The 25761-nt window shown below is 52.5% G+C and overlaps 10 protein-coding genes across 10 annotated transcripts; 6 read left to right on the top strand and 4 right to left on the bottom strand.

Annotated features, from left to right (window-relative positions):
* Positions 1-245: 245 nt before the first annotated feature.
* VTN00DRAFT_9805 (uncharacterized protein) lies at positions 246-3860 on the bottom strand (the record flags this gene model as incomplete). Its single annotated transcript, XM_069436801.1, has 4 exons — positions 246-1208; positions 1287-1842; positions 1904-3024; positions 3078-3860. The coding sequence occupies 4 exons, from the start codon at positions 3858-3860 to the stop codon at positions 246-248; spliced, it is 3423 nt and encodes a 1140-aa protein (XP_069284404.1).
* A 312-nt stretch (positions 3861-4172) lies between these two features.
* On the top strand, positions 4173-6394 carry VTN00DRAFT_9806 (uncharacterized protein; the record flags this gene model as incomplete). The annotated part of the gene is made up of 7 exons (XM_069436802.1): positions 4173-4274; positions 4334-4412; positions 4464-4507; positions 4559-4649; positions 4699-4778; positions 4831-4960; positions 5016-6394. 7 exons carry the CDS (start codon positions 4173-4175, stop codon positions 6392-6394), a joined length of 1905 nt encoding a protein of 634 aa, XP_069284405.1.
* Positions 6395-6936: 542 nt separating this feature from the next.
* VTN00DRAFT_9807 (uncharacterized protein) lies at positions 6937-7825 on the top strand (the record flags this gene model as incomplete). The annotated part of the gene is made up of 4 exons (XM_069436803.1): positions 6937-7000; positions 7154-7443; positions 7548-7665; positions 7758-7825. The coding sequence occupies 4 exons, from the start codon at positions 6937-6939 to the stop codon at positions 7823-7825; spliced, it is 540 nt and encodes a 179-aa protein (XP_069284406.1).
* Positions 7826-8358: 533 nt separating this feature from the next.
* On the bottom strand, positions 8359-10645 carry VTN00DRAFT_9808 (uncharacterized protein; the record flags this gene model as incomplete). The annotated part of the gene is made up of 6 exons (XM_069436804.1): positions 8359-9088; positions 9140-9430; positions 9487-10076; positions 10133-10360; positions 10450-10538; positions 10594-10645. The coding sequence occupies 6 exons, from the start codon at positions 10643-10645 to the stop codon at positions 8359-8361; spliced, it is 1980 nt and encodes a 659-aa protein (XP_069284407.1).
* Positions 10646-12135: 1490 nt separating this feature from the next.
* Positions 12136-14706, top strand: VTN00DRAFT_9809 (uncharacterized protein; the record flags this gene model as incomplete). The annotated part of the gene is made up of 3 exons (XM_069436805.1): positions 12136-12945; positions 13001-13125; positions 13185-14706. The coding sequence occupies 3 exons, from the start codon at positions 12136-12138 to the stop codon at positions 14704-14706; spliced, it is 2457 nt and encodes an 818-aa protein (XP_069284408.1).
* A 477-nt stretch (positions 14707-15183) lies between these two features.
* On the bottom strand, positions 15184-16551 carry VTN00DRAFT_9810 (uncharacterized protein; the record flags this gene model as incomplete). The annotated part of the gene is made up of 1 exon (XM_069436807.1): positions 15184-16551. One exon carries the CDS (start codon positions 16549-16551, stop codon positions 15184-15186), a length of 1368 nt encoding a protein of 455 aa, XP_069284409.1.
* Positions 16552-16978: 427 nt separating this feature from the next.
* Positions 16979-17997, top strand: VTN00DRAFT_9811 (uncharacterized protein; the record flags this gene model as incomplete). The annotated part of the gene is made up of 5 exons (XM_069436808.1): positions 16979-17036; positions 17090-17115; positions 17205-17333; positions 17431-17883; positions 17944-17997. The coding sequence occupies 5 exons, from the start codon at positions 16979-16981 to the stop codon at positions 17995-17997; spliced, it is 720 nt and encodes a 239-aa protein (XP_069284410.1).
* Positions 17998-18294: 297 nt separating this feature from the next.
* On the bottom strand, positions 18295-21043 carry VTN00DRAFT_9812 (uncharacterized protein; the record flags this gene model as incomplete). The annotated part of the gene is made up of 3 exons (XM_069436809.1): positions 18295-19251; positions 19311-20779; positions 20839-21043. The coding sequence occupies 3 exons, from the start codon at positions 21041-21043 to the stop codon at positions 18295-18297; spliced, it is 2631 nt and encodes an 876-aa protein (XP_069284411.1).
* A 499-nt stretch (positions 21044-21542) lies between these two features.
* On the top strand, positions 21543-23100 carry VTN00DRAFT_9813 (uncharacterized protein; the record flags this gene model as incomplete). Its single annotated transcript, XM_069436810.1, has 3 exons — positions 21543-21837; positions 21912-22437; positions 22488-23100. 3 exons carry the CDS (start codon positions 21543-21545, stop codon positions 23098-23100), a joined length of 1434 nt encoding a protein of 477 aa, XP_069284412.1.
* A 1066-nt stretch (positions 23101-24166) lies between these two features.
* On the top strand, positions 24167-25629 carry VTN00DRAFT_9814 (uncharacterized protein; the record flags this gene model as incomplete). The annotated part of the gene is made up of 3 exons (XM_069436811.1): positions 24167-24179; positions 24245-25522; positions 25598-25629. The coding sequence occupies 3 exons, from the start codon at positions 24167-24169 to the stop codon at positions 25627-25629; spliced, it is 1323 nt and encodes a 440-aa protein (XP_069284413.1).
* Between the last annotated feature and the right edge of the window lie 132 nt (positions 25630-25761).

Raw genomic sequence — 25761 nt, forward strand, 5'->3', positions numbered from 1 at the left:
CGTAGATTTTTCCGTGGTAGGTACCAGGTATGTAGAACCAGATGACTGCGCGAGTCGAGCATGTACAGTTAGGTAAACATCAGGGAGCCGATCAAATGAAATTACCTCCTGACCAACATGAAATCCTTTTTTGCTTTTTGTCGTCCACCCTATTGACAACCCTCTTTTGGAATACGTACAGGAAAATAAATAGAGCACGAAGGTATCTATCTACACTATAGGCATGCAGAACCTGCATCAGCAGATTACATCCCATCATCCTCCCCAGCCAGCAGTGCAGCGTAGTCATCCACAGACGCGAACGTAGGCAGGTGCTTGAGCTTGCGTCTCTTCTTCCGTCCGGAAGCACCGTCGTCGTCCTTGTCCTTGTCGTCGGCAGTCGACGGGATCTTGACTCCGCCAATCTCCATGTCCGAAGGCAGATCCTCATCGCTGTCACGGAAGGCGTCATCGTCTGAGACGTCCATGTCAAAGGCCTCTTCGTCAGACTGCTCTGCTTCGGCCTTCTTCGCTTTCTCCTTCTTATCGGCCTTGGTGGACTTCTTCTTCTCTTCCATTTCTTCTTCTTCTTCTTCTTCTTCCTTTTCCTCTTCTCCTTCTTCCTCGTCAGACTCATCGTTAAAGATGACGTCGTCGTCTCCTCCTTGCTCACCTTCATCCTCGTCTTCATCGTCATCGAAAGCAGATTCCAGATCATCCATGTTGAGATCGTCATCGCTGTCGTCGGCACCCTCCAACTCAGGCTGCGACTCCACCAGCGCCTTCCAGATCTCGGATTCATTGTCGCTGAGATCATCGGCTTCCTCGTCCCGCTCGACAGGGTCCTTAGCAGCCTTCTTCTTCTCCTTCCGGCTCTTCTCCTTGTCCTTTCCAACCCGGTTGAAGTACTCATGGAAGAAGACATCCTCGGCCGCGACCTGGTCGGCACGTTTCCGCCAGAAGGCCTCCGAGTTGACGGGCTCCTGCTGGGTACCGGCCGCGGCGCCGCTCGTGACGAGCAGACCGCTGGTGTCGCCGCCAGCGAGGGGCTGCATGATCGAGGAACCTTTGGGCATCTGGTGCGCCTTGGGGCTGCGGTAGACGAAGCGGTCGAGGAAGTGGGTCAGGGTGTGCAGGGTCAAGTCAGGCTTTCCGGACATCGGGGTGTGGGTGAGGAGGTAGCCTGCATTGACGGAGACGGAGGGGTGGAAGTGTGAGAGGTAGGGAAGCTGTCGAATACCCATTAGTACCATTTAACAGAATTCAGAAGTCGATGGTGGGAGTTAGGAAGGGGGGCTGCTGCTTACAAGTTCCCAGAGACAGCTCTTGTCAGCGTTGCTATGTTCGGGATCTCTCTTGCGAGGGTCATAGCCGTTCTTAGGTTTCTGTGGCGTGGTTTCTGCAGATTGAGTTGCAGCTTGTCCTTGCTGCTGCTCGTCATCTTCGTCAGGCATATCTCGGAAGACCTCCTCATCATCACTCTCGTTCTCCTCTGGCTGATCAACCAGAGTCTGGAGACCAGAGAATGTCTTTTCAAGCTCACGGATCAAGTAAAAGACACCGCAGATGAACGACGGCTGGTGCAATCCGAGGACCTGAACGATGCGCTTCACAAAAGCCTTGACTCGTTTCACATTCAAGTCGTTCTTTAGAGCCTTGTACAAAAGGTTCAGATACATAGATTGCTTAGATGAAGTAGCAACACGGGGGTCGAGGAGAGACTCGTAAAGTGTCCTGTAGAAACGATCCGCAGATACTTGATGGGAATATGTGAGCTGCTGGATAAGCATGAGCGCCTGAATGCTCGTGTTAAAGTTCGAGGAGTGGGTGATGCGGAACAGGGTATCAATATGCCTTGCGAGACTGAAGGATTTATTAGCCGAACGAGTAGTCCCGTGAAAGAGGGGAAATATAGAAGACGTACCGCTCAGAATCGGCGTTCGTGAAAGGATAAGCCCGGTTAACGCCAGTCAAGACCGCGGAGATTAGCTTTTCTCGAAGTTCTTCATCCGGATTCTGTCTCTTAGCCAGTTCTTTCTTTCCTTTAGCCTTCTTGTCGCCTTTCGCAAATTTGCCGCCCTTCTGGTTCTTCTGGAACTTGTCATCTTTGGTCGGCTTCAGCAGAGCGACGAACAGAGAGAAGTAGATGTCAAGCAGCTGCACCGCAACTTGCTCCTCCTTTTTGCTCAGAATGGTCTGGTTGAGCGTGATGACCGCGTAGTATTTTGCATGCTGGCTCTGGCCTGGCCGGAAGAGCAGTTCAGACTCGATGGACTTAATGATAGTTGCCTTCATCAAGGGGTGTGCCTGCTCAAGCTGAAGCAGCAGGTACGAGGCCCGCGATGCAATCTTTCTGCCTGGATCACCAAGCTTGTTGACCAAAAGCCGAAGAAGATTCGCCTCCTGTTCTGGCTTTTCCTTGAGCAATTCGTAGACATAGCTCACGGCTCTCGATCGGGAAAACTCAATCTCATCGTTACACCATACTTCCAGGATCTTCAGAACCTCGAAGTACTGCTCTTTGAGATAGTCCTCGAAGGCCCAGATGATGAGATGACTGGGTTGAAGGCCTCCTGGCAGAGGATCCCTTTCGGTCCATTTGCTACCGGCACTTTGAAAAGCAGCCGCAAGAGATGGCTGGTTCGCGAAGGTCTTCAGTCTACGGTCACAGGGAAGCAAGGTTCCCTGAGCAAACATATCCTTGAGAGACCTAAGAACTTCAACGGCTTGCGCACGGCTCCGCTTTCTCGCTAGTCCGATCAAATTCTCCAGCGCCTTCATATTGTGGACCGGAGACTCCTGAACGGCGAGTGTAAATGCGGAGATCTTGTCGCTTAGAGTTCCGGTTGACATGATGGTAGAGTAGAACTTGTAGGATGACGATGTCTGTTGCGCTTGCGTATAGGCCTCGTTTTCTTTTTCCAGCAAAGACCTAGCATATTGGCGTACACGGTCCACAAGATGGCGGGGCAGTACATTGTCATGTTTCGAAGCAGAGATCGGTGGCAGAGGAGTGGAATACCAGTCGGGTCTTGGAGGAATGGTCTGTAAAATGCAGTTAATAAACCGCCTGGATCCATGTGTTGCAGAGTACCCACAAGTTTAGAAAATGCTTTTGGCAGCGCTTCTCTTTCGTTTCCTGCCGCAGATGCCTTGGCATCAGGCTCTTTCTTCGACTCTTCCTTTGACTTCTGCACTTCTTTCTGTTTTGGCGCTTCTTTCGTAGCCTTCGGTGGTGGAGGTGGGGGCACATCTTCTTCCACATCGGAGATCTCTACGTCTTGGTCCTCCGCGTCGTCTTCCTCCTCAGCATCCTCTGGAACAACTTGCCCAGCATCCTCCAACATCTTGGCAAGCTCTTTTCGGAGCTTATCTTCGTCCGCCTTGCTCTTCGATTTGGCGGGCGCATTGGCCTGATTCTCCTCTTCGGCGTCTGAATCAACCCCCGCAATAAGATCGTAGTCCTCATTGCTGCCGCCGAGCGCCAAAATTTCTTGTCGCAGAGCATCGTTCTTGTCATCGCCTTGCGACTTCGACTGCTTCGTCTTTCCGGCGTTCTTTTCTTCCCTCGCGATCACGTCCCCATTGCGATCCCGCTTTTTGCCCTTTTTAGAATCCTGCTTTCCTCCCGCCTTTTGACCAGCCTCATTGTCCTTCTTCGGCGTATTGTTCGCGGGGCCCTTGGGCTTCTTCTGCGAGTTTTTCGGTGTCCCGTTGTTGCCCTGTAGCCTCTGTTCAATTTTTTGGGTCAAGTTCGCCAGCGCGCTCTCGTCCAGGCTGGGGAGGGCGTCCGTGACATTCGAGGAATCATTGACGGCGACACCGCCATTTGGAATAGCGGTGTCAGCCCCAGAAGAGCGCCTGCCCTTGCTCTTCGCCATCGAGATAGCCTTGTCGAGACGAGAAATCGCGGTTTTTTCTGCCGCCCCAAATCCAAAATTATCCTGCTAAAGATTCGAGGCCGCCGGAGAATAGTTTTGCGATCGCCGGTATCTAGACGCTCGGACCACGTCAAATGTCCGCGGCCTCGGAGATGCTCCATCTCGCGAGGAAACTGATTCCACTGAAACAGCAGTGAATTGTCGAAATTGTGATTTCTCTATGATTTCCTTAGTTCTGTAATGATACATTGTCCGTCTGCCTACTGAGACCTTTGGTTTGCGATTGTTGCGCTCATTCCAAAATCGCTTTCTATGTTTTTCGGGCTCCGCCCAGGCCCGGGCCGCATTTCGGGTGTACATCGGCCATGTGTTCTTCGAATTCGCTATTATAGTGCTCTAAAGTGCCAATATCATGTATGGATATCTTTCTATCAGCAAGTAATTTATTGTATTCCTTTGCTAACAGCTCCCAGACCGATGGCCGGACGCGGGTTTCGAATTTCTGGATCCCCACTGGAGGGATATCCAAGAAAGCGGCCGAGGGTGAAAAGGGTATTGCTCCTATTGTCGCACGGAAGACGCCAGAGATTAACGAGAATCCAGAGGACGCAAACGAGTTGTTAATCAGAGGAGGCTTTCTTCGGCAGGTGTGTGCATTTTTCTTGCGTCTCTTCCGAGGTAGTGGCTCAACTTTCTAGGCGTATTCCGGCGTCTTTCATATGCTGCCCCTTGGTTTACGGGTACAGGAAAAGCTGGAGCGTCTTATAGATAAGCATATGCGCTCAGTAGGTAAGTATCATGTGCGAACCTTTACCCAGCAGCTTCTGAGAGTCTATAGGCGCATCTAAGCTTTCCTTGTCTTCTATATCTTCCCAGGAATTATGGGAGCAGTCAGGCAGATTAAAGGAAGGCTCGGAGGTAAGATTTTGTTAACCATGTCGTCGCGTGATTGCATTAACGTTACCCATAGGTCTTCAGATTCGAAGATCGCAAAGAGTCCCGTTTCCTCCTTGCCCCTACTCATGAGGAGGAGATCACTACGTTGGTAGGAGGACTTGTCAAGTCATATAAGGACCTTCCCCTTCGCGTCTACCAGATATGTGAGTTCTTTTAGCCCAGCGCTGAATTTCGTGGCTAATGCACAATGCGATGCAGCCAGGAAATACAGGGATGAACCAAGGCCGAGACAGGGACTGCTTCGCGGCCGAGAGTTCATCATGAAAGACCTGTATACTTTCGATTACAATACAGAAGCAGCGTTGAAAACGTACGACTTGGTGAGACAAGCGTACACACGGCTATTCAACGAGCTGAAGATCCCATATCTGGTTGCTGTAGCCGATTCTGGCAACATGGGAGGTAATCTCAGCCACGAGTTTCACTTCCCAAGCTCCAAGGGTGAAGATACGATTGTGAGCTGTTCGAATTGTGACCACGTCTACAATGAGGAACTCGCAAATGGACAGGCTCCTGAGGTCGAGCCTGAGAAACCCAGAGATAATTTTAAGGCCGATACATCTACCGTAGGCTCCGAAGGCCCACCAGCAATCTCGACCGGGCTTTGGATGGCTATTTCGAGGGACAAAAAGACCCTAGTGAGAGGATGGTATCCGAAATACCTTCTGCAGGACGGCTCTACCGACCCGGCAGAGAGACAGGTCAACTCTCATGCCGTGAAAGCGATCACGGACGCAGCAGGTCTTGATCTGGATCTGAGCGTTGAGAACCCAATGGAGCAATGGGTCGCCGAGCTTAAACGAGCAGGAAACTCGGAACGTCTCAAGGTATTGGACCTGTACGACTCGCAGGTGCGGGTGTACAAGCGGCCGCCGCTGAGTGACTTGCTTCATGAAATCAACAAAGCGGAAACTGACATTGAGTATTCAATGCTCGACCGCTTCCCTGGGACTAAGAAGGCCCTCCAGCTGGTCAAGGTCCACGACGGAGACAAATGCCCGAGATGCGAGGCGGGTGCTCTGAAGTCGCAAACCGCAATCGAACTCGGCCACACCTTCCATCTTGGGACCAGGTATAGCGAAGTACTGCAGGCTTCGGTCGCGGTCGACTCTGCGCTGCTGGGAGACTCCGACCAGTCGAGCAGCTCGACGTCCAAGAGCCAAATAGTGCCAATGCAAATGGGCTGCCATGGTATTGGAGTTTCACGCATGATATCCGCAGTCGCTGATACGCTGTCTGACTCCAAGGGTCTAAACTGGCCAAGAGCGATGGCACCCTATGAGGTTGTCGTGGTGCCGGCGAAAGGCCTGGAGGCAGACGCAGAGAAGGTCTACGACTCACTTGTATCTGATCAGAATGCTCCTGTCGATGTCGTCCTTGACGATCGGGACAAGCAAATTGGATGGAAGCTTGGGGATGCTGATCTTATCGGCTATCCTGTCATTGTAGTTGTCGGGAAAGGTTGGAAGAAGCAGCAAACCCTGGAGGTGCAGTGTCGTCGCTTGGACAACTTACGAGAAGAGGTTCCTCTGGACTGTCTGCCAGAATTTGTCAGGTCTCTACTTGCTCGACTGTAAAATGGAAAGGGTGTCATGGATTTGGCTAGATAGGAGGTAGGATGCGGCGTATCGTAGAGTTGGGTATGATGAACGGGCCATATTCCGGTATATGATATGCCATGTGTGCATGTAAATTACAAAAAGACATGTGTACTTTAGCCTCTGAAATACCCATATCTCATCTCAATTGCATTACAAATTTAGCAAAGTAACCTGACTGTGGTTCCTTTTCATTTTCGGAATATGGATATTTTTAATGTCCACTGGAATACTGTGAAGTCCACGATTGATCGGTGCGTGGCTATATCGCCCATTCTTGGCAGAACCCACGCCGCCCAAGGCTTACAGCCACTATTTCCACATGTGGTCCGCTCTCCAGTTTACCAGAAAAAAGAGCGCCCGAATGACGACGGGCAGAACTATCGGAGGCAGAACAATAGCCTTCTCAGCAACTTCAATTTTCTCCGCTCGAAGGAGGAACATAATTAACCAACCTAATATTTCCCGACCAACTTGCATCCTTCGTCCTGCTTAACAAACAACTAAATCAACCAACAAAAATGCCACCACAAAGCACCCCCGCATCCTCATCATCAACAAGCTCCGGCACCCCTCCAGGCGCAGGTACGTGAGATAGAGATCGTGAACAGCCAGCGCAGCGGACCTCCCTTCCTCTCAACATCCCTCTGCCCCTATTTAACCGCTCCAATTCAACCGGAGAACTATTAATTCCTGCATCAAACAAAACTGACACGTCCATTCGGGGAACTGCCGCAGTCGACGTCACCACCCTCTCCGTGCCCCAGCTCCGCGCGCTCCAGTCCCGCCTGAGCACCGAGCTCGAGCATCTGACCAACTCGCACGCGAAGCTGCGCGCCGCGCAGTCCAAGTTCCGGGACTGCGTGCGGTCGATCAACGACGGCGTCGTCGGGAAGAAAGGCGGCGCGGAGGAGGGGAAGGGCGATGATATCCTCGTGCCGCTGACCAGCTCGCTGTACGTCAAGGGGAAACTGGCGGATCGGGAGAAGGTGATTGTGGATGTGGGAACAGGGTTTTATGTTGAGAAGGTATGTACGGATTGTCATGTTAGACTGTTTGTTATACTGGAGGATCTTTGTTCGTTTTGGGGGAAGGAAAGGCTGACATTAGGTGGGATTGTTTCGTCTTACAGACGGCGGCCAAGGCGATCGACTTCTACAACGACAAGGTAAAGGATCTGGATACCAACTTGCAGGATCTGGAGAAGATTGTGCAGGGAAAGAGTGCCAACTTGAGGGTGGTCGAGGATGGTGAGTTCTGATACGACTTTTTTGGGTTCTACCTGGCGATGCGTGGCTCGCATGCTTTTCTTTTTGTTGATAATGGCTAACATCTCGATTAGTCCTACGACAAAAGGTTATGAGCGGCGAAGCTGTTACGACCCCAGTTGCTGGAGCGGGTGCCGGCTAAACAAGATTTGGGCTTACGATTTTCCACCAGATGGTCCCGTATCATTATCAATGCAGAAGATCATGTTATTTATTTCGCCAGGCTGGTTGACCTGCAACTTTTTTATTGTGCATACTCTAGGAAAATACATGATACATAAATGTGGCCGAGGGGAAAATGGAACTAGCATCAGCAAAAGCAACCAGTGCCTCTGAATGGATTTGACTCATGAAAGGGAAAACATCGCCGATCCGCTGAGCATGGGTGGAGTTATCGTTGCCAAAGCAGCAAAAAGTTGCAATATCGCAGTCTGGGAGAAGCATATTGAGCTGAAAATCATAACCGATGATAAAAGTGCTTGGGGATACCGGGGATAATGACTTTTGGGTGAAATAATGATATCAAACTTGAGAGTGCTTGAGGATACTGTAGGAGATGGGATTTTGGAGGAGGAAATGCTATCAAACTTGAAAACAGGTGCACACGGCTTAATATGAGAGTATCTTGGAACTCTCGACAACAAAACTCCATTTCTGTCGCCTCAGGACTGTTCCTCAGAACAAGGTACCCAGATCAGCGTTCAGAAGCTCGATCGTTTTCTTTGATCTGTCAGCAGTGGGCGAACTGCTTGACGAGACATGGCTTGCTGCGGTCTTCGGTTTGGTAACCGACGGTGGGATGTCACGGGCAGTCACCTTGTTGTTGGCGGCGTCACTCTGAGCTTTCTTTGGAGGGCCAGCCTTCCTTGGACCTAAGAGCTCCGCAATTTCTTTAACGAGAGCGATGAACTTCCAGAACCCAGAGGACGTATCTGCAGGATCCACTTTGTTCTTGGGACGAAAGAAAGTGTTGAGATTCGGATTCCAGCTCGCCGCGTGCCCAACCCCCATGTTGGCCTGCTGTCCTAACAAGTTATCCCAACTCAAATCATATATGGACGCGCCCCAGGTGGTTATAGGCACTTCAGGCATTGCATTTGGGTTGATGGTCTGAACAACACATCCTTGAGAGACCTGAATGCCCATACGGCTGTATTCGTCGTAACGAGCGATCTCGAGGGTGTACTCTGTACCCTTGATCTTAAATCGAAGGGCAGTCTTCTCGACGACTCTGGATACAGGAACTGACTCCGGGAACTTGACTTTCCTCCTGGGCGTGGCAGAGATACCACCAACAGCGGCTTCCTTTCTGAAACCGATGGAGTGGGAGAATGATTTGAGAGCCCCATCAATGGTAGACTTGTCGTAGAATTCTAGTGCTTTGATTTCGAGCTGCCAGTCGGACCTAGTAAGATTCTTAGCCTATGTCTTTCCAGCATGAGCAAGGATGATATACCTCTCGAAGTCAATAACCGCAATCTGGAGGGGCGGTCTCTTGTCGCCGGATTGTCCGCTTACTTGAGGCTTGACCCATCGACGTTGGGTCACTTCGTATTCTTCCGCACCATGATGTTTCGAAAACTCTGCCTCCAGCCGTAGGAGAGCACTATCAGCCCCGGAAAACTCGAAGTTCACGGAGTAGGCGGGTTCTGCATCTGCCAAGGAACGTGCCGTGTTTGGGATAGGAGCAAGAATGTGCGAAGCTTTAAAGCATCTATCGAGCAGCTCAGTTTGGGTAGGCTCGAGACTAGCACATTATTCTCGGTTAGTAGAGTACTTGAAAATCAAGAAAGCCGACCTCACCCTGGAACCAAGCGCCCTTTTGTTGAATCGTTTAACAACATCTCTCGGAACTCTTCGAAAGAGTATGCCGGCTTTGCATCTCTCGGGAGACGGTATTCATCAAGGACGAACGATCCAAGGTTTACGCGCATTCGCAAATGACCGCGGAAGAAGGGAAGGCCTCTAAGAGATCGTTCCGTTGCATTGAGAAGACGAATATCGTTCTTGGAGCGAATCAAAGGGGCTCGGTCACGCCAAACCACCAGCTGGAACTCTTTCAAGGGGTCTCCGTACAAAAAAGGTTTGGCGAAGGGTGGGCTATTCTTGACGACGATCTCAGTTCTCACGCGGCCTATTTCAGGAGGCTCGACAAGGTACACTTTGGATCTGATGTTCGCTGAAGCCATGAGCTCGCTCCATTTGGTACGGAGGCGACGAACGATTTCCCGGATAACGTCATGGTCGTGACCAGCCACGCAGATATAATCAGGAAATCCTTCAGGAATGTACAGGTGATAGCCAAATTCTGCACGGATGAAATCGAGCGCCCCAAGATCGGGGCCAAGGAAATCTTTCATGGGAAGCTCTTCGGCTGGCCAAAGGAAAAGCAGCTATAACCGGGTATTTTAGCACTGGGACTCGACGACAAACATGCATTGAACCTTACCCGCTCAGGGAAATTTACTGACGGATCAGGTGCTCTTCTGAGCTGTTGGATGATGACTTCGTGCTTCTCTCTACGATCAATAACCACTTCCTTTGTCGAAGAGTAGGCATTTATCTTTGCCCATTCCGTCTTCTTCTTTTGAAACGAAGCTTTGCATTTCGAAATGAGCTGCTGCAGTAGCTCCTCGGCGGCCAGCACCTGCGCCGGTTCCCCCCACAAGCAAATGAGCTATTCAACGACATTATTGGACCGTCATTGTAATTCACAGAAAGGGCTATCTACCTGATCATTGTAGGATGGTGGCTTTATGTACGCACCCGTCTTCTGAGAAATATCGTCGAAGACTTCGAATCTTTCTTTGCCAATATGCGTTCTGGTTGACGTTCCTCTCGCTGCCCCAAAGAATCTAGCAAATTTCAGCTTCATAGAGACAAGACAGTTGAACAATAGAATATCCTTACTCTCGTTTGAAAGTGCCGAAGGGCCCCGGCAACGGAAAAATTCCTGTCTCATGTTGGTCATCGTACCCCATATATCAGATACCACGGTACTAACTTGTTGGTTCTACCCCGGCTCTCCAGTTCATCTTGGCCGGGGAGTCCCTCGGGAACCGACCGGCATTGCGCAGTGGTGTTCGACCAAAGGCGCCCCGAGTGGGTGCCTGCGTGGCATGCCCCCTTGACGCTCGTGGAACTCCTCTAGAACGACCTGCATTGGTGACTGCTACCTGTTTCGATAGTGAACCGCCACGCCTAGGAGAGAGGTGAGCTGTGTGGGCAAGACCTCTGTACCTTCCTACGCCCCTTTGGTGCTGTATGGTACGAGGGGTCGACTGATTCTCACTCGGGAGAACCGTTGGAGGTCTCGACTTAACCCGTCCGTAGCCTGGGAGCTGCCATTCTACGTGAAACGTCAGCTGTTTCCATCCACACTGTCAAGGATCGCCCAGCTGTGTAGGGCAAGTGTCAGAGAATGGAACATATCGGAAACGGTACGAAAGACTTGATAGTCTCCAGTGCCAAAATGCTGTGTTATTTCCTACCTTTGGCACCGAAAGTTTCGTGGCTTGACCGTGTCAGTGCTGTAGAGAAAAAGGGGAAGTTCGAAGTCAGTTACTTACTCCGTCATTACTCGAGAACGAATCGATTCGAAATGGTTGTAGAACAGCACGGAAAAATCAGACAACTGGTTTCCAGGTAAGAAATTTCCCGACACGGCTCCTTACAGAGAGTCGGCAAAGGAATCGAGGGAAAACTAGAGGGATAAGCCTTCCGCAAGAAAGGATTAGAACGATCTCTGCGTGTGTGAGACACACGCAAACAGTAAATACGATCAACCTTGGACGGCCTTGGTTGCGTGTTGACAAGCAGAAGATGAAGAACTGTGTAGGCAGAGGCTACAGAGCACAGTTGAAGGTGAGAGGTAAGTAATGAGCAGGTGAGATGGGACAGAGAAGGCCGTATTCACGACCTGAGAGGGAATGAATGAGACAGGAGGCATTGAAGTCTTGGGTTTGCCTGCACTTCAGGTACTGCGTTGTGAATGCGGACAGGAGCAGATTAGAGTCCAGCTTGATCTATCACAGTTTCCACGTCACCAGACCAGGTTACGGATCAATGCATTACGGATCCTGTCAAACAATAATTCACCTGTCTGGCATTCATCAAGAACCTACTAATAGCCTACCTCACTTAGTAGACTCAAATGTGAGTGAAAAAGGCACAACAAGGAGCCCAGATCGGAGGCCCCATCAGATAGACACGTTGTATGGCATTACATACAGGCCTCTGTAGCATGGAGGAGTAGTAGGCGACTTCACGATCGCCGCAGACGACGCGATATGGGACTAACCCAAAATGGATAAAGTGGAAAGGGCCCGCGGGGACGCGTCGGGTGCCTGCGACGCGTTGCGACTAATTTCGGTCTTGGCCCATGCTTGTTCTGCCTAGGGATGCTCTGCATCAACAACAGGCCACCTTGTTATTGCTCACATCCCAGCAAACATGGACCCAGTCGAAGAGAAACCCTCAGCGCGGAAGCGGAGACGCAATACCCAGGAACGCGCGCGACAATGGCTGACAAAGGGTGGTATGGTCCGCGACGACTCCGACGACGAACTCGGGTACGAAGACCATCCATGGGAGTGGATCTACGAAGACGAGACAGAGAAGGACGGTAAAAAAGAGTCTGAAGACCCCATATCTGAAGATGCAGAGAAGACGCCAACTCGGAGACGCTCGTCACGACCGAGAGCCAAACGACCGCGAAAGATCATCGGTGCCCGGATGGGCTCCTTCGAGTGCAGACTGGGTCAGGTCGTGCTGCTCAAATCCCCGGAGGCAGGAAAGGACTGGGCCGGTATTATCGTCGAATTTCTCGAGGAAGAGGATGAGGAGAATGAGGGCGAGGTGATCAAGTCTGCCAATATCATGTGGTTCGCTTCGCCGGATGAGTTTCTGTCGACCAAGAACAAGAAGAGAGCGGATGCATTACCCAACGAACAATACCTGACAGCTGATTTCAACGTAAATCCTTTGACCTCGATCAACGGAAAAGCATATGTTATGTCCAAAGATGTCTTCTACGCCAAATATCCCAATGGTACACCGCCATCCGGAAAGGCGGCTGTGGCAGAGTACAATAAGTGCATCATTTGTCGACGAGGTGTGAACCAGATGCAGGGGAGATACACCGACGAATTCATCTGGGAAGATGTCTATAAGGAAGATGGAGAGGCGATCTTTGAGCTGATTGACATGATCAAGACTGGACTGAAGGCGGCTAAAAAGCGCAAAGCCGTCGAGGACGAGGATGTGAGTACGACAGCTGGAGATCTCATGCACGGGAATGCTGACTTGATCTACACAGTATGTGGACACGAAGGACCAGGAAGCTCATCCTACTACACCCAGAAAGAAGCAAAAGATGACCTCCCTCAATGTAACCCCTCAATCACGGCGGAAGAAGACCCTTGTCACGCCAAGTCACAAGCGGTACGAAGAGCCACCCCCTCTACCCAGGAAGACCTAGATACTCATGGTGATATTTGCAGTATTGTCGTCAAGAAACCGCTGGAATTTACTCCTCTTGGAACCCGCATCCTCTCACCTTCCCACTTTGCCTCCTCGCCATATCGCCAAGCGCGGGCCAATCTCCATGTCTCCAGCGTTCCTACTTCCCTCCCTTGTCGAAACGCCGAATTCGAGATGGTCTACACCCATCTCAGTGCTGCCATCACCGAAGGAACGGGCACCTGTATCTACATCTCAGGCACGCCAGGGACCGGGAAGACAGCAACGGTCCGGGAGGTAGTTGCGCAGCTCAACGCGGCCGTTCTAGCGGAGGAGATGGACGACTTCATCTTCGTCGAAATCAACGGCATGAAAGTCACAGACCCGCACCAATCGTACTCATTGCTGTGGGAGGCCTTGAAAGGCGACCGCGTCTCGCCATCTCACGCTCTCGATCTCCTCGAGAGAGAATTCTCCCATCCTTCTCCCCGTCGAGTGCCTTGCGTCGTCCTGATGGACGAACTCGACCAACTAGTCACCAAGAACCAATCTGTCATGTACAACTTCTTCAACTGGCCCGCGCTCCGCCATTCCCGTCTGATCGTCCTCGCCGTTGCCAACACGATGGACCTCCCGGAGCGAACGCTGAGCAACAAGATCTCCAGTCGTCTTGGCCTAACCCGAATCACTTTCCCAGGTTACAAGCATACGGATCTGATGGAAATTATCAGCTCCCGGCTGGCCAATGTGCCGGGCAACATCGTGGACCCGGACGCCATACAGTTCGCGAGCCGGAAAGTAGCCGCCGTCAGCGGAGACGCTCGACGCGCGCTCGACATCTGTCGACGAGCCGTCGAGATCGCAGAACAGGCCAGCGAAGCTGCTTCCGCTGCTGCTGAGACTTCCAATAATAATAAAAACTCAAACCCAGATGCGATGGAGATAGACGATGCGGAATCCCTCCCTCCGACACCCAGCAAGACTCCCGCACGGCGGGATCGCTGCCTACTAAAGAACCAAAAACAACAGCAGCAGAAGTCGGAACCACCGCAGAAAGAAAACAGGGAAGAACCCAAACCCCTCCCCCGCGTCACGATCGCGACCATCAAACAGGCCATCCAAGAAGCCACCTCCACCCCGCTCCAACAATCCCTCCGCTGCCTCCCCCTCTCGGCGAAACTCTTCCTCGCCGCCCTCCTCGCCCGCGTCCGCCGCACCGGCATCTCCGAATCCACCATCGGCGACGTCCTCGACGAGGCGAAACGCATCGCCGACGCCGCCATCGCGGTCGCGGGCGTCGCGGGCACGGCCGTCAGGGAGTTCCTGCTCAACGGCGCCAGCGCGAGAGTGAAAGCCATGGGGTGGGCGGCCATGGAGCTGATGAGCTTGGGGGTTGTGGTGCTGGAGGCGGGGATGGGGGTTAAGGGGGTTCTGGGGGCTGGGCCCTTTAGTAGAGGGGATAGGAGTAGTAAGGTACGGCTGAGGGTTGCGGCGGAGGATGTGAGGGCTGCGTTTAGGGAGGATGTCGAGGCGAAGGGGCTCGGGTTGGGGTTTGATCAGTGAGATACTGTTGTCTGTCTTGACTTATCATGTTTTGAGTACTGGAAGCGCATATTGTCTGGCGTTCGTGGTCTGTCTTGTTGTCTTTTATTTCCTGGGCTCGGTCCAGTTTGATGGGATGATACCCTTTCATAATGTTCTATCCAATATTACGTACGCAGCAAGGCTTCCAGAGAAAGCACGGACGCTGATAGAATAGATCAACCATGAGATTATTACAAAGTACAAAGCAACTGGCCTCGTTTTAAGAGTATCGTACAAAGAGGAAATCCCGCTATGGTATACTTTTCTCCAGCTATCACGAGCCAACGTGTTATTCTCATTCCGATCTGACCATAAATCACAGCAAGACACCCAAACGCCTTAACAACTCCAGGTAATGCAGAAAATAAACAAAAAAATCGATGAATAAAAAACACGATCGATGAATCAATGCTCGACTTCGGTATCAGTAAGAAGAGAATGAAAGTGATTGAACAGCTAATACTTCTGCCTTCCGAGCATCGGCTTCCAGTCGATAGGATGCGTCTCCGGGGTCGCCTCATCATCCGGCTTCCAGATCTTGATAGTCTTATCAGCCTCTCCGACGATCAGACGCAAGCCGGTCCGGTCGAAAGTAGCAGACATGATACCAGCCTCAGCATCCAGCGAACCCGGCTGGGCAGTCGTGTCGAGTGACTGGAACCGGTAGCCGGTCTTCCAGTCCCAAAAGGACATGGAACCGTTGTCACCACCGGAGAAGAGGACGTTGTCCTCGTTCACGGCGAGGGAGTTGATGACGGCGTTGTGGCCCTCGAAGTTCTGCATGAAGGCACCCTCGGGGCACTTCCACTGCTTAATGGTCCCCGTGCTGGCGCTGGCGAAGGTGAACTCCTTAGGGTGTGTGACGATGCTGCGAACGCCTTTCTTGTGGTGAGTTAATACGCCCATAGTCTTTCCGGCCGCGAGATCCCAGAGACGGACGGTCGCGTCGAGGGAGCCGGTGATAACCTGGGGGTCTGCTTCCTGGCATTTCACGTCCGCAACTGTGCCCTTGTGACCGGCCAAGACGTGAATGTTGCTTCGTGTCCGCATATCCCAGACTCTGGCAACGGCATCACGACCACCCGTTACCAGGACGTCTAGTTTCGGGTGGAGAGCGAGCGTGTATACTCCGCTGAGATGGCCGTGGTAACTGCGGATGACCTTGTTGGTCTCAAGATCCCAGCACTTGACCATCTTGTCCTCACCGCAGGAGAAGAGGTACGGGTGTCGAGGAGAGACCGCCAGGCCTCTGACGGTCGAGATATGACCCGTCAGTGTCAAACGCAGACTTCCCGTCGCCAGATTCCAGATCTTGATAGTCCGATCACCAGCGCCACTCGCGAACCACTCATTATTCGGTTCCACAGCCAAGCTTCGCACCCAACCAAGATGTCCCGATATTACTCTCATCAACTTCCATGGCGGATGCCATTCCGGCCTCTGCTGTCGCGTCGCGGACGGTCTCTGTATGAGGCTCCTGGCGTGAGTTTCACCAGTTCCGAAAGTAGCAGAGCCAGAGTTGCCCTTCACGAGAGCCATTGACGAGCCGCTCTTATCGACTGGCGCTTGTGCTTGCGCTTGGGTCCTGGGACGCTTCGCGCGTCCTGCGGCTGCCGCCTTGGCCTGTTTCTCAGCCAGGGCTGGCGGAAGCTCCTTCACATCTTCGTATTCCGCCTTTCGCCGGTACGAGACGCCGATTGTCTGGCCATCTCCGGTGGTTGACGGAGGGGCCAGGAGGTAGTCGGTGCCGAAGAGTTCGATGGTTCTTTTCGTCGACGTGCGCACAGCTTGGTCAGCTGGTGTAGGTGACGGAACCACATCCATGGTGAAAGGTTAATAGTCCTTGTAATTCGGGAAAATTAACGAGATAAATAATTGACTGAGTCGAAAGATGTCGGAGAGAAAACACGTTGTGGGAAGCGGGCCAGGTGTCGCGCGGTCAAGGACCCTAGGTATGTTCTGGCCCTGGCGGACGTGCCTTGGGGGTAAAACTGATATGTCTAGGACATAGGCGTGGTGACAAGTGATCCAACCACGGAGGCTTTGGCGCGTTGAAACAGCGCTGGTTGATCGAAGTGAGGATGTATCGATGCAAGAAAGCTCGTCACGCGGTTTTCAACAAGTCCAGCTGGATCTGGAGTTGGAAGCTCGGACCACCCGGCCGCGTCTGGTCTGTCCGCCGGCGAAGCTCCCCGCCACTCATACTCCTCTGCCCAGCCAGAGCTTTCGCAGCACCAGCTCAGAAAACACCATGGATCCAGATCACGCCGCGAAGTTTGCCATCCACGAGGCTTGTCGTGAAGGGAAAAGTATGCCCTGCTCTCAGTATCATGTCTGTGCTTATTCTAACAATTGCAAACAGCGACGGTCGTCGAGTCCCTCCTCAATGTAAGCTCCCCAGGCTGCCCCGCATTTCCTGGCATAAGACGACATATGCAATATTCAGTAGTTCGGCTCCTTACTCCGCATCTGGATAGGCAAATCCTAAGCTTGTCAGCCTTAAAGACGATGATGAGCGTCTTCCTATTCACTGGGCTGTGGCATACAATCGATTACCAATTGTGGAGCTGTTGGTAGCTCAGAAGAACTTTGATCCGGATGTCCAGGTCAGTGCACCTTCTTAGTTACTATCTATTGTTGATAGTTGGTTATCTATCAGTGGCTATGATTGAAGAGTCACTTATAATAACATCATCGATCCAGGACGGCTCCGGATGGACCCCCCTCATGATCGCCGCCAGCCTGAAGAATGCCGAAGGAGACCCCATCGTCGACCTCCTGCTACGCAAAAATGCAGACGTCACCATGAAGAGCAATGCGGGCCAGAACGCCCTCCACTTCGCAGCCTCGAAAGCCAACCTTTCCACCGTGCGCACCCTCCTCGCCCACAAATGCAGCGCTAGGGTCAAAGACAAGCGCGGCCAGCTGCCGCTCCACCGTGCAGCAGCCGTGGGATCCATACCCATCCTCAAAGTCCTCCTCGAGGAAGGGAAGAGCCCCGTGAACGCTACGGACGTGGATGGCCTGACGGCGATACACCATGCTATTTCTGAGGGCCATGGTGATGCGGCGATTCTGCTGCTGAAGGCTGGTGCGGAGCCTGATAAGAGAGATGCGGAGGGTAGATTAGCGATTGATTTGGCTCCCGATTCGAAGGTAGGTTTACTCTTTCCTTTTTGTTACGTTGGGTGTCTACATAGACTAACTGGCACACAGGTTCGCAAGTATATCCTGCAGACTGCAGAGAGGGAAGGCATAGAACTTCCGTAGAGACATGAATTATACGTAATGGGTCACGATTTACGAAGAACAATCGTTCTAATAAAAGTACCAATTGCGAGAACCTCTTCGTCTTGCCAAAGAGTAAAAGGTTCAAGTGAAAGGATCCAAGGATACCCCAGGCGCTGAAAGACGCTTGATACCATGATCAAAACAATTTGATACTAAAATATTTGTGGAGTACTCAGTACATCCGTCCCAGACATTGCTTACATGACGCATTCAATCGTTCGGCAAAGCAAAAAAAAGTATATTTACAAGAAATAATCCAGGGCCCCCAGTCTGGCTTTACTTCATCGTACTGTCAACCAGCTCGCGGTAGATCTTCTTCAGATCTGCGATGTCAGCCTGGAGTTCTTCCACCTGCTCACTCTTCTCCCCGAGCATTTCGAGAGTCGTCTGGTATCGTCGATCCAAGTCCTCCATTTGAGCTTCTAGCTCCTTGACGCGAGCGTCTGTCTTCTTCTTGGCCTCGACCTCCCGCATTAGTTCGACCACCTCCTGCCTAGCCTCATCACGTTGGGCTGTCAGACGCGCGAGTTCATCTTTTGATGCAGCTCTCTCGCTCTCGAGACGACGGACCGTGGCACTCATTCGCTCCACCAATTGGACAGACGGTCCAGCGCCAACGGTCGAGACGGAGATGATATCGTTGATCCCAGAACGATGTGTCGGGGCAGCATTAGAAGTAGATGGCGTTCTAGGGCGGCCAGAGCCTGACATAATTTCATCTGGCTCAAAAGTGATTGAAGGTGTTCCTGTTATTGCTGGATTCAATGTGCCGTTTGTGACCTGAGGAGAAAGCGTGAGTTGGTTCAGTGGAGGGAAAGAATTCTGTCGTGGAGGTGTGCCAATATCAGTGTACTGTGAGGGAAGTGTTGAGGACCGGCGGCTTATTGGGCGGTGGTCGGATGTGTGAGGGATTGGTTCGAGGCCGAATGACTTGCGACTGGAGACTGTAATCGGTGATTCAGTCTGTGGCTGTTGGAGGAAAGCCGTTGGCGGTAGAGCCTGCTCTCGCCATTTGGCTTTCTCCTCCTCCAATCTCTGGGTCCAGGTCGCGTCGGATATCTTTTGCTGCTCCACCAACTCCCTCTTTGCTGCCTTCAGATCTTCATTGGCCTTTTCGAGCCTCTGCTCCATCCTCTGCACCTCTTGTCTGCTTTCTTCAAGGCTACGTTCAAGCTCCTCTATGAGCTCCTTCGAATTCTCGAGTTCCTCTTCTGCCCTCTTCGCCTTGACGTTCTGTACGATCTTGTTAGCGCTTGTATTTTAGAGAATCTAACGTAAAGGAACATCCTTACCACTTCCCGGGCCTTTCGCCGTAGATCCCCTTCCCGTCGTGCAATCTCATCACGCTCTTTCTCGACGTTCGCTAGCCGCGAGAGTAGTGAACCTTCAAGGGCCTGCCAATTCTCGCTAGCAACGGCATACTGAGTCTGTAGCGTCTCGATCTGCCGCAGAAGTTTCGCCTGAGCATCTCCTGCAGCACTTGACGAAGCTTCCTCCGCTCTCGAGCGAAGACTCTCCATCTTGCTTTCTAACACAGACTGTTCGCCCTTGAGCTCCGCTTCCAACACCCGCGCTCGTTCTTTCTCCCGCTCAATGCCATCTTTCAAGTCTCTAATTTCCCTTTTCAGCTTCTCCTCGCTTATCTCACGCTCTATCTTGGCGTTTGACAGGTCGTCTTTCAGCTCGGCTACCTGGCGTCTCTCCTGCTCCAGGGCATCTGACTGCGCCTTCTCCTCAGCGGCCTCAGCTCGAGCTACCGCCCTGCTCAGCTGAGCTTTCATATCCTGGACCGTCAGAGTCAAGGCGTCTCGTTCCGCAGTGACAGCTTCCAGGTCTTTAGAAGTCTTTGTCTGGGAACTTAACAACTCATTGGCTCGTTTCTCGGCGGCCTCAGCACGTCTAGCCCTCGCCTCTGCATTGGACAGATCCCTTTCCAACTTATCAGCCCTCTTCTTGGCTTCTGCCTGGGATTTCGCATTTTCAGCCAGCTGTTGCCGGAGCTTCTTTATCGCGGTCCTGTGGTCCAGCTCAGTTTTAGACAGCTTTTGCCCTTCCTCGAGCAATAATGCAATCCGCTCATCTTTTTCAAGAAGCTGTTTCTCAACACTGCCCGGTTCGGCGGATTCTGCGGCCTTCTTTGCCGATTCGGCTGCTTCTTTTGCCAGGTATTTTAGTTTCGATTGCAGAGCGTCAATCCGTTCGATGTATTCGTGCATCTCCTCTTGCCATCGCTGCTCTGCAGCTCTATGTTCAGCCTGCAACTGAGCCACCGATGCATCTTGGTCGCTGGATGGTGATAATGATGACTCAAATGGACCGGTTGCGCCAGGGGTAAAAGCTTCCTCCGTCGAATCCCGAGTTTCGGTCACTGTAATATCCGCTGGTTCATCCTGTTCCTTCGGTCCATCGCTATTTGTAACTTCCTCCTGGGTCTGAAGATCCCTTGCGTCCCGCTGTGACTCCTTGGAAGTCCGCGACGGAATATCGGAATCGTGACTCGTCCTGGGAGCTGAAGATGTGACGGAGGCGCTTTCTTCCTTCTTCGAAGGGCTGCGTATACTCTCCTCGGGGGTTCCGGTAGAGCTGTCAAGGCTAGATCGAGCATTGTTGCCGGCAAGGGGGCTGGAAGGCCGCGAAGGCCCTGCGCTTGAAGACGGGCGGCTCCCAAGACTTCCTGTCGTGCCCGATCCCACCACAGCACGGGCCAGGCGCTCCTGTAGACGATCATTCTTTCGTGCGCTAGAAGAGCTGCGCGAAAGGGCTAGTAAGAAATTCGTTAGCCATAACGCCCATGGAGCAAGACGGATGAAGACGCCATACATCCAGCGGCCGCTTTTTGAGCGGAAGCTCCGCCCTGATGCGCTGATTCTTCGGCAGGCTTCGCCTTTCCTGATGCGCTTTTAGGCAGGAGGTCCTCTTCGTTCGCCAGAATGATATCCAGCTTGGATTCCACGCCAGCAACTGCTTGCTGGAAAAACGACCCGACCCCCCATTTCGATTTCGTAGGCTGAGGGTTCTGCGACATGGTTATAGTCAATTATGCGCGAACTGTGTCCAGCTACCTCCCAGACGCAGGACTATCTGTAGCAGTCACCATCAGTAGTGGGGCCGGTTTGCAGACCGTCGTTGCAAGCTCGTAGTCTAGGTGGAAGAACAGGAAGGGCAAGTCGGTAGCAACCACGCGCAAAGGAGAGACGCAAGAACTTTCGAAGGAGAGACGGTAAACGAGGGACTGGGGAGAGGAAAGGAAGCGGGAAAAGGAGTAAAATGAGGACAAACTGTCAGCTTGCGCGTCGCAGGCGCCGTGAGCCTCTTTCCGGCCACATCGAGGAGCGAGGGCAGCTCAGCCCGCGCCCGAGCCCGTGCCTGTGCAACCGCTCTTGGCGTGGGGACCGCAGGCACGGGAGCTCCTCCAGCTCACCCAGTCCCGTTTACGCTGTATAGAGTAGAACCCCAGCTTCGATATCCCCTGTCCTTGCGCTCCAGCCAGACACCGTCTTGTTCTTCGTGCTTCCTGGCCGACGATGTCTCTGGAGCCGCCCACCTACCTCAGCTCCCTGCAGAGCAACATCCGCGCGCGGCCAATCCCGTGGGAGGGCGCCGTCCGAGCCGGCAACATCACCGATGACCATCTCAAGAAGATCAAAGCCGTCGACAAGGTGCGCAAGGAGCAGCGGCGCCAGGCCGTCGAGAGCGACCTGAAGGGCTATGCCACGCTGCTGGCTGGAGGCCCCGATGGCAAGAGTGTCCTGGAGTCCGCGTCCCGGCGGACGGACATCGTCCAGTATATCCTGGTGCTGGCTGCCGACTTGCTTAATGGTGCGGTCCCCATGTATCAATCAATGCGACCACCTCTTAAGACTGGATGCTAATGGCCTCTCCTGGTGCTGCAGACGTCCCATCACTCGCCTCCACGCTGCTGGCGCATCCTGACCCATACAAGCCATTCCTCCCATTCCTCCTCCATTCTGCGAGCGCTGAAGACCCAATACCACTCCTCACGTCCTCCTTCTTGACGAACCTTGTCTCTGCTGGACTTACCACGTCACCCAAGCCTACTGCCAGGGACGAAGAAGCTCTTCCCGGTCTCTACTCTTACCTATCTACTCTCACTAAGAACCAGGACAGCGGGTTACAAGATATCGGTGTCCAGGGGTTCTCCGCATTGCTCAGGACGAAGAGATCCAGGGAGATCTTCTGGAGTCAGAGGAAAGAGACAGTGGATCCATTGATTGACATCCTACGTGCGGCTGCTGGTGGGAAGGATACTGGCTCGACCACTTTAGCTGGAGCGAGTAGCATCCGCAGCATCGAGCCAGGGATTGGAGGTGGTGTTGGACTTCAGCTTCTATACCATGTGCTTCTCGTGATCTGGCAGCTGAGCTTCGAGGGTGAACTGGTTGGCAACGATCTGGAATTGTAAGTAATGGCACACGATCAGGAGATGGCTACATGCTCACTGGGTTTAGGGACCATGAGATTATTGCACTGTACACGCATCTACTACGACTTTCGCCGAAGGAGAAAACGACCCGTTTGCTCCTTGCTACGCTCAACAACCTCCTCTCCTCTAACCGAACGACTCTGCTGCCCGTTGCTGTATTTGTTCGTCTTCCAGCACTGCTTTCGAACCTTAGCACTCGTCACTTGACCGATCCTGATCTCCTGGAAGATCTCAAGGTGTTGTCAGAGATGCTGGATGAGTACACGAAGACGCAGACTACATTCGATCAATATGCAGCGGAAGTGCAGTCGGGTCATCTTCGCTGGTCACCACCTCACCGCAACCCAACCTTCTGGAGAGAGAATGCTCGCCGCATTCTTGATGAAGACCAGGGTGCCCTCCCGAAGAAACTGGCGGAAATCCTCTCCAAGAGCTGGGATAATGACAAGCAGGTCCTTGCTATTGCGTGTAACGACGTGGGCAATCTGGTCAAAGAGCTACCAGAGAGACGGTCGCAGCTGGAGAAACTGGGCTTGAAGACAAGAGTGATGGAACTGATGGGCGATCGGGATGAATCGGTAAGGTGGGAGAGTTTGAGAGCGGTCGGAGAGTGGCTCCGGTATACTTTCGAGAGCTGAGAGAGGCCTTGCGGCAGCCGTCTGCGACGGTGTCCAAATTGCGTGTATTTTGTGACGAGCCAAGCTTTATTTATATTGTTCTTGCCCTTTGACATGCATAGTCTAGTATCTGCGCCAGTTATACAGTAGAGTTTGTTTCCGCATGTGCTAGAAGAATTGGAAATAGGATGTACCCGTTTATGCTTCAACGGAGCGTGCATCTGGAGAGTAGTTAATACTGTACAGGCAATAATCAGCGCTATATGAAAATCAGTCTGAGCGTACGCATTGCCCCCGGAATCCAACACCCGTTGGTATCCGCGGCTGATCGCTGCTGGACGGCGACCCCGCAACGCGGTGAACATCATCGTCATCCCCAGAAAATCTGAAACCGCATATGATAATCGCATCGAGACTCGGCCGAGCGAACCCTCCATGGTGATGATGCCATCGACGAAAGAGAACGTCGAATGGCCAGGGCTATTGAATGATCGACGGCGACCCCTTTTCCGTAAGGTTCGTCCGAGGAGTGAGGACTAATATACCGCACAGCACGAGTGGATCGGTGTGCGCCTGAAGGTGGGGATGGGCGACGACGCGAAACCACTGAGACGCCGCCTTGGAGTTATCTCTCTGATTCCCTCCCGCTGATTAGAAACGCCGCTCCAGGCACGATCGAGTCACCTCGTGCAATTATGCAATCCCCATTCTGATCCCGTCTTCCTCCTCGGATTATTGCCTGAGTTCGTCCAAGAGCTGTATTTTTTCTTATATCTTCCTGGCCCACTCCAGCGGGACACAAAGCGGACAGAGCCGGGTATACGGGAAAAGAAAGTGAGCGGAGAAGCGGAGATCACACCCTGGTCCTTCCTTCTTCTCCGCAGTCGATATAGCACGAAAACCCATGTCTCGATCCTTCACCGGTTGCAAGAGATGTAAAGCTCGACGGCAGAAATGTGATGAGCAGCGGCCGGAGTGTGGAAGATGCAAGTCCGCGGGGATTCCGTGCCGGTATGCCATGCAGTTGCAGTGGGGAGGACGAGCGTTTTCGCGTTCGAGATTTGGAGCGTGCGTGGGAACCGGAGGCATGCAGAGGCTAGGTGAGATCCGGATCTGTTTGCTTCAATGGCTGGGAAAGCAATTCTGTATCTGACTGGACCTGCAGAGTATTCTCCTGGTGAATTCGTCTACACGACGGCCAAGTCTCCTTCCCCACCAGAATCTGCAAAGACGACGATGACCCGCCAGATAGATCCGTTCTCGTCCCTGCCAACGGAACAGAGGGCACTGTTAACTCATTTTATCCGTGATGCTTCGACCGTCACTTCTTGCCATTCCGGAATGCAACGAGAGATATGCAGGATGATTGTGCCAATGGCCCTCCAGACACCGTCGCTGTTGTACGCAACAACCGCACTCTCAGCCATACACCTTCAGGCCTTGAGCAATCGTTCTGAAGGGGTCAAGTCCGTCCCGGACATAGCCAGACTGATGGCAAAGAGCCTGGAGCATTTTCGTATTGAACTCCAGGATCCGAACGCGAGAGGATCCGATGCTCTTCTGGCCACTGCACGTACTCTCTGTCTAGCGGAGATACATTCAGGTGCCATCCATCCGAATACGTGGAGAGCCCACGTTGAGGGGGCGAAGGCCTTGATGGCCGCCTCGGATAATGGGTCGAATTCACCTCAGAGGTCCGATTCATTCCGCAGATATCTTGACCGATGGTACAGGTCGATAGTGTCTCTCACGGCGCTGAATGGCAACGGCCCTCCGATTGGAGAGCTCGCGAAAATCCCACACCAGGAAGCTGCTAGTCAGCAGAATAATACGCCAGACTATCTGGACGACTACTGGGGATTCACGGTGCACCTCGCGGATATCTTCCGTCAAATCGGTGCCGTGGCCTGGCGAAGGCATCAATTGAGTGGCCCAAATAAAAAATTGGTGGAAATAGATGAGACAGGCTTTCAAGAGGAGGCTGCCTCTCTTGAGGGTTCTGTCCGGCGTTTGATGGATAGAGATGCTGTCTCCCAGCCCACCTTCTATCCAGGGGTGGTTGAGGGACTGTCAGCACAGTGTATCCGAGAATTCATACTCTGCAACGAGGCTTTCCAGCATACCGCCCTGATTCACATCCACCGTCGGGTACGGAAGGCCCCCGCATCATCCCCAGAGGTCCAGCAGTCGGTCAAGAGGATCCTGGAGTGCACATCCCAGATCACTCCTTCGACGGGACTCAGCCCCTGGGTGATGCTTACGACGCCCTTGTTCACGGCCGGATGTGAGGCGCTGGGAGAGGACAGGGAGGCGTTTAAGAGACTATTGCTATCACTTCACGACACGGTTAGAATACCTAATGTGCTTCAGTCGCTGAAGTTTCTCGAGCTATATTGGGCAAATGATCAGACGAATGACGATGAGGATTGGAGTCACTTTCTTGGTATGGAGAACTTTACCTTTTCCGTGCCTTTAATAATCCCTTTTCCCTCGAAAATATTGGCTAACCAACTAGCAGATCGAATGAGCTTCGACTTTATCCCTTATTGATTTATTAAATATATGAGACATCTGATTCATGTTTCATGCATTTCGAACAATTTCAATTATGATAAATATCCACGTTTATTTACGGTGTTTTCCCGCTCCTGGTATAATATTGGTGATTTATATGGGTTTGGT

The sequence above is a fragment of the Thermoascus crustaceus genome, assembly GCF_041956765.1.
Source record: "Thermoascus crustaceus strain CBS 181.67 unplaced genomic scaffold VTN00scaffold_8, whole genome shotgun sequence".
Lineage (NCBI taxonomy): Eukaryota > Fungi > Ascomycota > Eurotiomycetes > Eurotiales > Thermoascaceae > Thermoascus > Thermoascus crustaceus.